Consider the following 11,721-nt stretch of genomic DNA (forward strand, 5'->3'; position numbering starts at 1 on the left):
TGGATGATTGGGATTGGGGAACCAGGAGTTTGGGAAGTAGACAGGAAGGTTTAAGCCAGCCTTAGATGATTGATGAGTTAGGCCAGCAAAGTATTCTACAGGTTGAAAGAGCACTGGACCTGGTAAGAGAACCTAGGTTCAAAATATGGATCTGCTACTGTATGTGTATCTGAACACTTAAGCTTTCTGGTCCTCATATGTAAAATGAGGCTACTGGACTGAATCACCTCTGAAGGCTATTTAAAAACTAAATTTATGATCCTATGATTCCCTAGGATCAATGTTATATCTCCCCTCCCCACATACACCTATATATAAGGACAACATGCTCTCCTCACCACCCCCACCCTCCAACATCCCTGATATCTTGCTAGAGCCTGTCCTGTGATTCAGCCTGAAACCCGTGATTTTTCACTGGAAGGAGGAAGTGGCCCCAATGGAGGATGAAGGGAAGGCATTATGTCCTCCCCCTCCTCCTCACATACAGCAGCCCAGGGTAAAGAAGATCATTTTGTCAGCAGTTTAAGATCCCAGAGAAAGACAGAAGAGGAAAAAGACAGAGGGAAACGGGAGACAGACAGATGAGACTCGGACCCAGAAGCCATGCCCATTAGGTACAAGAGTCCGAGCTCCTGCAGCCCTCCAAGTTGTCCCTCAGTTGGCCAGAAGAACTGCGCCCCTGGCTCCCGGGCTGTGGCCGATTTAGGGGTCAGATTCCAATCCGACACTAATACTGCGCCCCCCATAGAGCTGTTTGGGGAGGAACGCTCAGGAAACCTTCAAAGAGCACGGGAACATAAACTTTCATTCATTCCTAATCGGCCCACCAGGCCCAGGGGGCCCGGGCGGACGGGACCTGCCTGGGGGCATCGGGCTGCAGCTGCCCTCTTAGACACGCCTCCGGAGTTGGGAAACAGTGGTCGGGAAGGAAGTTCCCCCTCCTGCCTCCCAGGGGGACTTTCTTTCCTTGCATGACCTTGGACAGGCCTCGGCCTCGCTGCAGAAATGGGGGTGTCCGCCTGGCTGAGGGTCTTAGGTCCGGGGTTTGATGGTCGGCTCGCCCTGACCTCGAGACACTCACCCCGCCCCAGAGGCCCACGCCCCCTCCGCTGCCCACTGCCCACTGCCCACATCACCGCACCCGCAGTAGCCCCTGCGATGACCGCGCCCCACCCCCAGGGTTTCGGGGGCTGGGCGGCTGTACATGGGGAGCACTTCTGCCGGGGTAGGAAGGGAAGAGCGCGAGCACAAAATAAGATGGGGTCGCGGCCTGCCTAGAGGGACGAGAGTGGGCTGGGGGTGGGGTGCGTGGGGAGCCACACATGCGGAAATATGGCAAGCTGACACAAAGGCCAGCAGCCTGGACCCTGGGGAAACCAAGGCTGGCGCTTCACTGATAGAAGCCGGGAGTTCGGGTCCCCTGGGCAGAGATCGAGGCTGTCCCTGGGCCTGGAGGGGCGGGGAAGCGGAGCCCGCAGAGGAGGCGGGACGAAATTTAAGGACACACCCCTTATGCTAATAAAAGCGAATCCTGCGGCTGAGGGCGGAGCTGTGGACCCGCCCCCGGAGTCAGGTGGTCGGACAGGCACACTGAATCTGAAACCGAAGGGGGTGCAGATAGCGCCCCGCGCTGCGCTTACGGAAGCAGAAACGAAATCAAGTCAGGAGTCTTCACTTGTGCCAAATAAGAAAAGAATTTGTAGTGTAAGCCTGTAGTGGTGTTCCCGGGATGACCAGAGGTGATGTAGATTGACCAGCCCCACCCGATCGGTCCCCTCCTACCGTCGCCGAATGGTGCAGACCAGGGGCAGGGCCTTCGGATCATGTGACGCCACTGCGGCCGCCATTTTGTTCTGCGGTGGTGGTATTTAGAGCGCATCGCGGAGCGGAGCCGGTGTCTCCCGAATTTACGCCGTCCCACCCGCCTACCCACCCTCTGGTCCTTTACCCGCTACCCAGCCCCGTGCCCTTGCCTCTCTCCCCTCGCCCCGTCCTCCTTCCGGCCTACCGACCCCGCGCAGACATGTCTGAGAGTCCCGAATACGCGTCCTTCTTCGCCGTCATGGGCGCCTCAGCCGCCATGGTCTTCAGCGGTGAGAAGGGCAGGGTGGGGACGAGAACTCGCTGTCCCCGGGGGTCCCGGACCTCGGCATCCGGGACTCGGACCTGGTGACGTCACAGGCTGACGACAGCTCCAACCGGCGGGGGGGGCACCCCGCCGGCGCGTCATGTGACTTAGGGGAGGGGTTCTCCCCTCATTTTGGGGGGCTCTTCGTGGTGGGCACCTTGTCCGGGGAAAGGGAGGCTGGGGAGGGACCCTGTGGTTCCTGGCCGCCTGTGGGTGCGGGGTCTGTGCTGGGCGGCTGCCCCTTCTCCCTCCCCCCACCCGCGCTCCTGCGGACTCCCGCAGGTCTGGGGTGGGGAGGGGCGAGAGCTGCGTTTTGCGGAGCTGCCATCTTAGCTCTGGAGATGCCGGGATGCTGCCCCCCCACCCCACCCCCAGCCTTTTCAGGATGGCTCTGTGGGCGACCTCGTTAGAAAGGCTTTGAGGCCCACTCGGTCTCCTGGAGCCCATCCTTGCAGGAGGGAGCATGGGTGCCCGACTGGTGTAACAGGTTGGAGGGCAGGCAGCTAGCTCACGGAGGCACCCTCCCTGCTGGAATGGTATCAGGAGCGCTTTCTGTCCGGAGGAGGTCATTAATCATCCCAGCCGTCTCTGGCTTTGCCTCCGAAACGCTGGCCTTCCTCCTAAAGACAACCTTCATGTATGTTCTGGGGTTCTCGGTTCAGAACGGCCATCGGATGTTTCGGAGGTTTGGCCAGAGTCTCGGCTGTGGCCCCCTGCAGTGCTTTGGGAACTTTAGAGAGGCTTGGGTTTCCTTCGGAGCTGATATCACGCTGCTCTCCCCGGAAGGCTCCATTCTCATTCCTCGCAGCCCTTGTCTCCCAAGCTATGTGAATGGGATGATTTCTCCTCTCGTGTGGCCTCCTCTTCCTAGGGGAAAAACTGTTGCTTTTCAGTGCCCCTGTTCTTTTGATTGACCTAATCACTCAAATGAAACTCCTCTCCATCATTACCAATTGTCAAATACTCTTAGTTTTGGTGACACTTCTTTCTGACTGCTGCTTTCTCCTTTTCCTTTGCTGGATCATTGTCCATGTCTCAGACCCCATTCTCTCTTTACATTCTGTGTTCTCATCAGCACCCAAATCTATGTATCTAGCTCTGATATCTCTCCTGAAAGCCTTCAGTCTATCAGATAGCCAGCTGGATGTCTCACAGGCATATTTCAATCTCAGCACATCTAAAGTAACTCCTTATTTCCCCTTAAGCACTCTTTTACTTCCCTCTTTCTGTTTTTGAAGCACCACCATCTTTCCAGTCATCCTCCCCTTTTCAAGAAGCTTATAGTAGTTCCTCTTTTCCCTCTACAATATAATCAAATTTCTTTGGCTTTTAAAATTCTGAACAGTCTAGCTCAAGGTTTAGTCCATTCCCACCAAACCAATCTACTCAATATTCCTATTTATTCTGTCTCCCATCTCGTCTCTGTCTATATATAAACTTTCTCCCCTCCCCTCCTATATTTTTCGAATTTTGCCTTCTTTGTGCTTGTTTTCTCCGAATAGAACGTAAATTCCTGCAGGGCAGGAACTGTTCTGTTTTAGTTTAACATAAATACTTGCTGGATTGCTTTACCGAGAATAGTAATCTTAAGACTGTGGCCCTAGAGCATGCCTGTAGAAAACCCTAGTATTCTTTTACCTAAGAAGTAAATGGATAGAATTTGACCTCTCACTTTCTTTTGCCTAAGGGGGTCCAAGTAAATGGATGCCTTCCTGAAATCTGTGCTCTTAAAGACTGACTTCAGATTCTTTAGAAATGGGTGTGTGCCATTCTGAGGTTCCTTGGGAGATCCAGCCAATCTACTTTTGTTGGTCACTGTCCCTGACTCTGTATTAACGCTAACCCCTGGGGTACAGCTCACAAGGATAGCTAACATTTGTAACCCTCAGGATGTGCTGGGCACTGCTAAGCATTCTTTCATTTGATCACAACAGCCCTGGGAAATAGATACTATTATTATCTTCATACAGATGGGAAAACTGAAGCAAATGGAAGTTAAGTGACTTGCCCAAAGCCACACAGCTAGTGTCTGAGGCCCAGCATGCTATCTACCTCCCACCTAGCTGCCCTCAATCTAATGGATGAGACAGCAGCAAACAACTGTATTCAGACAAGCTATAAATAGGAAATAGAGGGAATTCAGCAGAATTAAGAAAATGGGAAAGGCTTCCTATAGAAGGTGAAATTGGGCTGGAACTTTAAGGAAGGCAGGGCGTCCAAGAGGCTGAGATGGGGAGGGAGAGTTTCCAGGCATCAGCCACCAGTGAGATTGCCCAGATCTGATAGATGGAGTGTCTTGTTCTAGGAAGAGCAAGGAGGCCAACATCACTGAGTTGAAAAGCACTAGGGCAGCACTGGATTTTATTTTTGATCCTAGAGGTGATAAGAAGCCACCTATCAATGTTGTATGGAGTGGTGAAGATAGGGGGTTGTAGCATAACTGAAGAGGTTATCATAGTCCCCCCTCCTTTGATTTTGAAGGCTAAACTTACAGTTTCTCTTGAAAGTGCTAGGGAGAAGTCACTTTAGTTGGTGATATATCCTAGGAAAACACGCAGGATCCCTGGATGCTAAGCATATGACCACCCCCACCCCCCCCATACCTACCCTTTGAAGACCTTGTTCTACTGAAGGGTGTGAGTGTAAACAAGGAAGAGGGGCAGGAATAATGGTTTCAGAAGGGGCTATATTTGTGATGAAGCATATATGGGAGAAAGTTGTAATTAGGAGAAGAATGAAGAGTTTAGCAGAGAGATTGATTCCTAGTCAGCGGTCTCCTTTGACTGGTTTGGCCTGGTCTTATCCTCATCTAGTGGGTTTGGGTTTTGGCTTCAGTGACCAAGCCCTGTCTTGCCCTGCTTTAGTGGCTGAGTTCAAGTATGTTTATAGGAATGTGAGGGGTTTGAACACCAAATATCATCTGCTGACAGTAAATACCTCATCAGTGGAAACCTGGACTGAGCTAGTCATCAACTCCAAGGGTCTCCAGCAGCCCATCTTGTACTGACTCATGTTCTGCTCACCCTGTGGCCTGTCTCTTGGCCAGATTTCCTTCGGTGATGTCTCAATGTCAAATGCTATTGACTGATCATTTCTTCCTTATCACATGGGGTTTAATTTGTGGCAAAAGCCTTAAGAAACTCTACTTCCCATTCTTGAAGAATGTGAGAAGCAGCTTCTGCTATTTCTAAATCATCTGTGTCCACAGCCTTCATTGACTCTCTACTAGGTATTTTGAAGTCATAACATGAAATGCATTAGCTGCTTTGAACAGGCACCCTAATAGAGTTGGGATGCGCAACTTTTTTGCAAATGTATGCTGACTTCAGACAAACCTGAGGCATGGGTTGAAAATGTCTTTGCCACCACAGAAGCAAAGGATTGATCCAACTCCACCCTTGAGTCTTTAGCAATCGCTGTAAGGGTGGTGACCCAACAAACTGTGTTCCTGTACTTCTTCCCCTTGGTTTTTGGTTGCTCAGTCCTTAGGTATCCTCCATTTTGTACTTGCTCCACCAGCTTCTCTGCTCTGGCCTAGATTCATGGAATGAAGGGGTCACTGGTACTGTTTGTTCATTCTAGGCTTTTCAGATCTTATGTTGGCTACTATGTGCTTGTGCCCAAATCATTCAGAGAGCATTTATTAAAAATATATGCTAGGCTCTGGAGGTCCTGCCCTCTAAGAGCTTACATTCTATTGGGGGTAGGACAGAGGAACTCGTATATAGAAAAAAGTAAACACTAAATACATATAAAGTAATTGGGGGTAGGGATTATTACAGATATTTTTTCCCAGTGCTAAAAGCAAAAGTTTTTCTGCCAGATCATAGATTTAGACCCAGAAGGGACCTTAGAGGCCAACAGGAGGAAATTGGGGCCCAGAAAGATTAAGTGACTTGCCTCAAGGTTGCCCACATAGTACTCTGCAAAGACAACCAAGTCCTTCCACTCCAGATCTCATTTTCTTTCCACTGTACCTTGAATCCCAAACCTTAGGCTTTGCCTGATCCTGTTGAAATCTTATTTCCTTACATGTAGCTTGCAGCACCCTCAGTTTGTCTAAGCACTGGTTCTTTCTATATACAAATACATACATTTAGGTATCCCATTGTTACTAGTTTAAACAATTATAAAACCTTTTTTAGACTCTGCCTAATCTAGCAACTCTCCAACTCAGCTCATGCTCATAGTAATTTCTTCATGCCTACTCCTTCAATACCCTTTCGGTCTGACTTCTGTCTTTACCACTTTACTGAAACTCTTCTTTCCAAGGTCACCAAAGACTACTCTCTTGCCAAACCCAATGCCTTTTTTTTCCTTTTTTGCATTTTCCTTGACTTCTTTGTAACATTTAACTCTAATTACTTTGTTGTAACAACATTCCTACTTTTATCAACCAGTTCCCCTGGTTTTCCAACCTCTCTGTCCTGTCTTTTCTCATTTCTTTTGTTCTGCCTCAGTAATTCCTCAAGGCTTTGTCCAAGGGCTTTCCCTTGAAGAGTGCAAATTTTTATATGGTTCAGCTATTTTGCTTCTAAGCAGATGACTTTCCAACCTATCCATGCCCTTAATCTGCTTGCCTGAGCTCCAGTTCTGTATTGTCAGTTGCTTATAGGATGTTTCCTTTTTGTCTGAAGCCACATTAATCAGGCTTGCTTCCCAGAACCTTAGTGCTCCTAACTTTTTATTCATGTGAGTATCGTTTTGTCATTGCCATTCCTCCCAGATTAGAAAACTTGAGTTGTTTTTAAATCTTCATCCCTTCCTTCAGAATGCCTCATTAGGCCCTCATCACCTTTATCTTAGATTATTCATAATTTATATTGGGTTTCCTTAAACCTATCCATCTGGCCCATGAGCATCACTAGTCTTTTTTGATGCTGCCATAGGCGTTCAAACCTATGAGCCTGATGTTCAAGGCCTTACCGTATTCAACATGTATACCAATTTATCCTCATATCTCATTCAGCGTGGAACATATTAAAAAAAACAATTCCCTTATTGTCTTCTACATGCCATGCTAATTACTGTTACAGGTGTCTTTGTTCATGTCCTTTCCCCCCTTACCTCCTCTGCTTGGTTCTGGTGAGAACAGGAATCAGCCTAATCAGTCACCCAGGATCTTTGGAACTGAGGGGGAAAGAAAGTGTCTTGAAGGATATCTCTATAGATAATGGAGTTGATTAGATGATTGCTGAGGACTTCAGTTAAGATCCTTATTACTATGCTCTTATAGGCTAAAGGAAATCTCTGCAGAGCCAGGATGACTCCAGATAATTCCCTCATGGCAAAAAGCTGTGTGCCCAAATTCTTGGTGCTCGGTGCAGTGGAAGGATACAGGAGAATCTTAGCCTTATTCTTTTCCTCAAGGCATGTATCAAATTTTCAGTTAGCAACACCAGAAGTGCTGTAGTCCTTTAAAGAAGATTGAATCCACTGTGGATTTGAATGATCTGGGATAGCTTTCTGGTAAAGGTGGGTAAAAAGAAAAGTCTTTTTCCTGATAAGGTACAGCTGTGCACCAGGGGAATATTATGGGCAGAAAAACAGCAGTTTGAAGGTATAGAAGCATGAATGAACTGCACAGGAGCAGTAGAAGATCCTGGTAGAATTGAGGTAGGGCCAAAATGGCCTCTGATTGTGAGATTAGGGAGCATGGTCTTGATGTCTATGCAGTTGGGTGATGTGATTAGAGCTGTCCGTTAGGAAGATTAGTCAAGCAACCTGTGAAGACTAGATTCAGAGTGTAGAAGTAGGGACGCTAATAACAAATGATAGTTGTGTAGGGTTTTGTAGTACTCTGAATTGTCTATCTTACTTGACCAGAGGCAAAGCAGCCAGTTAGAAATGAAGACTGGTAATCAGAAGGGGCAAGTGCTTTCTTTGAGCCTGAGTTCTTGGCAAAAACCTAGTGGTCCTCAATGCTTTAAGTTTAGAAGTTGGTCTTTATTCTACAACTCTTGTTCCCAGGGTTCTAGGTATTTTCTGCCACTTTCTTGTCTTTCTTTGCATCTTGACCTGTTGACCTGAAGTAAATGTAGATGCTGTTTCAAGTAGGATATTTGATTTAGAAGGCTTGGATGCAATTTGCTTTTATTCTCCCTGTGAGCTTTCTTTTGGTGTCTTTTCTGTATCTCTCACCAGTGAGGTTAACCCCCACCCCACTGTGTACATCTCTTCACCCTTGGAAGTCATCTATCCAATTTATCTCAAATTCCTGGTTTTCCTCCAGACCTTTTCTTACCCACCTTCTTGAAATCTGCCTTCTAGCCTCATCATTCTGTGGACATTTTCTTTCTCCAAGGTCACCTATCACTTATCAGAAAGCCAGTAGATTTATATGACCTGAAATATCTGAAACTGTTAGCCATCTTTTTCTGAATAGTCTCTCCCTGAGTCTCATAACAGTGCACTTTTTTGGATGTGTTGGGCTACTAGGACTAGGATTTCCAAGTATGAGATGAAACATCAGAAGGTATTTGGGGTTGAAAGAAGCAAGAGAGAGCTTTTCCTGGCTATAGTAGAGGAGGCTCACCAGATGAAACGGTGCTGGGTTTTGGATGGTAATAACTTGTGCTTCTGGAATAAGCAGAAAGGTGATTCATACCTCCCATCTTAGGTCCTAGGGTTTACAATGAAGAAAACTAGCCATTTTGCTCTGCTGTTTTTCACCCTTTTTTTCCTTTACACACTTGAGCTTCCAACTTCCCCTACCTTCTCTCAGCTAAGTAAAAACCCATGCTAGGGGTGTCTGCTTAAGGTGGTGTAACCTTTGAAATAAAACTTTAAATTGCTTCTCCTTGATGTACATTCCATTTGGATACACTAATCATTTTCTCATCTTAAAAAAATATTCTAGAGAGGCTTGAAGCTTTCCATTTTGCTCTTAACCTGCCTTATTAGGTTCTCCTTGATGTCAAGCATTGTGACCAAGCAGATATAAACAGTTTGTGTTTCTATGAGTATATGGAATAAAACTCCCAAATTCATGGATCTTAGGTTAAGAACTGGTAAAGAAAGGGGTAGGCATTTCCCTAGATTTTAAAGGCCTTGTTTGCATTGAGCTTTTGCACCAACAGTGAGGAATGGACTTAAATCACATTTCTGCCTTTTCTCTATTATTCAACTTGACCCTTGTGAGGTAGGGCTTATGGCTGTCACCATCTCTTTCCACTTTGCCAAGCTATATATGGTTTGAGGGTGTTGGGGGGGAAGGAGTGCTAAGTGCTCTCAGACTAGAAGTAAGATAAACAATTTCTCTGACGCATGAGACTGTCAAGTGGCTTTGGGTTAAGCTTTCAGGTGTTGTCTGCAAGCCTGCTTTGAAGGAGGTTCTGGTTCACCTGCTTTTTTCATCTGCTATCCCCTATGCCTGGAATGTTTTCATTTTCACTTCTCCTTTTGGCTTCCCTTAAGACTTTGCTTAGTGGCCCCTTCTACAGGAGGACATTCCCATTCCTCATGTGCCTTCCATAAGATTAGCTCCCATTTACATTGTGTCTTGCGTGTGCAGTTTTTTTCCATATTGGCCTCCCCCATTAGAATTTGGACTCTGAGGGTAGACAGGCTTAATAAATGCTTGTTGACTGACTGCTTCCCTCTTTTCTTTTCTCAGCTCTTGGTGCAGCTTATGGCACAGCAAAAAGTGGCACTGGTATTGCAGCCATGTCAGTCATGCGACCTGAGCTGATCATGAAGTCAATCATTCCTGTCGTCATGGCTGGTATCATCGCTATCTATGGTCTGGTGGTGGCTGTACTCATTGCCAACTCTCTGACACCGGGAATCACCCTGTTCAAGTGAGTGTAGTCCTGGACTTCCCACCTCCTCCCCAGCCCCCTCTCTCAGCTCATACTGAGGTCACAGGGGAAACTCTCATGAATAATTTAGTGGGTACCTATCTGCCTAGCACCCATACCTCCTCAGTAACAAGATCCCCTCTCCTTACCCCCTTCCTGCCTTCGTACATTTACCCTTTTGGCTGCTGACCCTATTCATTCAACAGCTATTAACTGAGGAGGGTGACCTCTGGGGAATTTGGGGTGGGGTAGTTAGTGGAGGGAGGAATTTAGGTTTGCATCCCCCCCTCCCTACTTTGTGAGTAACTAGCCTGTTTGAGGCTCTGACTTCTGACTTTTGACTTTTAGGAGCTTCCTTCAGCTGGGAGCAGGCCTGAGCGTAGGTCTGAGTGGGCTGGCAGCTGGCTTTGCCATTGGCATTGTAGGTGATGCTGGTGTTCGGGGGACAGCGCAGCAGCCCCGGCTGTTCGTGGGGATGATTCTGATTCTCATCTTCGCTGAGGTGCTTGGGCTGTACGGCCTGATTGTGGCCCTCATTCTCTCTACAAAGTAGACCCTGTTTTCCCCTTTCCAGTGCCCCACCTCCTTCTCCCTCCACTGACCCCTTCAGCCACAGAGTATGATGTAAAGACCCGTCTTGAACCACCCCATCCCTCCCAATTCGCTCCAGAACGAATGGCCTGACACCTGGTGCAGTTGTCCAGTCGGTAGTTGGTCTTGTAAATGCGCAATGTCTTAGTGACTCTTCTGTCTGTGTCGCACCGCACCAGATTGGATGGTGCCTGAACTGGGCCCAGCTGGGGCCGAGGCCTCCTGGGATCGGCCAGGCAGCCGTGCAATCTCCCTACCCATTTGCCGTTAGTACTCTGTGTATAAAGATGAATTAGATTGTCATTTTTCTCTTCACTGGATGTTTATTTATAAAGATTTGACATGTTCATAACGTTTATGGAGCAAGAATTTTCAATTTCCCATGCTATATATTAATCTTAAATATAGGTAGATTATTGCACTGTGGGGTTAAATGTCAAGTGCTGAGAATTCCTTGGATGTGATCATTTGAAACTCAAGATTGCTGTAGTGTCCTGGTATCAGTAAGAATTGTATGATTTGGGAACATGTTGAAGGTGTGTTTCCAGTGGTGCTGTGTAGCACGGGGCCAGGGCTCACAGTGATATTTCCAAATAAAATTCTGACCGGAGGGGCTGGTGTGGTGTGTCCATCTGTGAATGGCTGGGGCGCATTTACTGGGGAGGTTCCTCGTGTTTCTTGTGTCATGGACTTTGACGTGGATCCCTTTTATGGACCTCTTTTGGAATGATGCTTTTAAATGGACAAAATGCAGAGACGAGGAAGGAAACCAAGTCTCTTGAAACAGCCATCAGCATAAAAAGTTCAGACCCCATGCTGTCAATGGAAAGGGGTAGGGGTCTGGAGATGGGGAGAGACGGGGGTGGGGGGAGGGAAATACCTTTGGAGCTGCTGGAGCGGTGGGTTGGGGGGGTCACAGGACCCGCATACCCTCGAACCCTGAACTTGGGAAAGTCTGCATTTGGGGGCCGTGGTCCTCACCGCGGCCCCCTGGGTCACGCCCCCCGCCCCCGGACGCCGGTCCCACTCGTGCCCGGAGTCGTGCCCCTGCTTTGTCTCCGGCCGGCTCCGCTACCCGCGCCCCGCCCAGCTCCAGGTGTGGGGCCGCCTCCGCCGTGCCGAGCCTTCTTCCGGCACACCTGGCGGGAGGCTGAGGCAGGGTCAGAGCGCGGCGGAAGTCGGAGAATGACCGCTAGGGGGACC

The 11,721-nt window shown here is 48.1% G+C and overlaps 1 protein-coding gene across 1 annotated transcript; it reads left to right on the plus strand.

The window, feature by feature from the left end:
* Window positions 1-1,551: 1,551 nt before the first annotated feature.
* ATP6V0C (ATPase H+ transporting V0 subunit c) lies at window positions 1,552-11,128 on the plus strand. The gene is made up of 3 exons (XM_072597790.1): window positions 1,552-2,093; window positions 9,744-9,927; window positions 10,276-11,128. Exons 1-3 carry the CDS (start codon window positions 2,024-2,026, stop codon window positions 10,478-10,480), a joined length of 459 nt encoding a protein of 152 aa, XP_072453891.1. The 5' UTR covers window positions 1,552-2,023; the 3' UTR covers window positions 10,481-11,128.
* The last annotated feature ends 593 nt before the right edge of the window (window positions 11,129-11,721 follow it).

Source organism: Notamacropus eugenii, chromosome 1 (assembly GCF_028372415.1).
Source record: "Notamacropus eugenii isolate mMacEug1 chromosome 1, mMacEug1.pri_v2, whole genome shotgun sequence".
Classification (NCBI taxonomy): Eukaryota; Metazoa; Chordata; class Mammalia; order Diprotodontia; family Macropodidae; genus Notamacropus; species Notamacropus eugenii.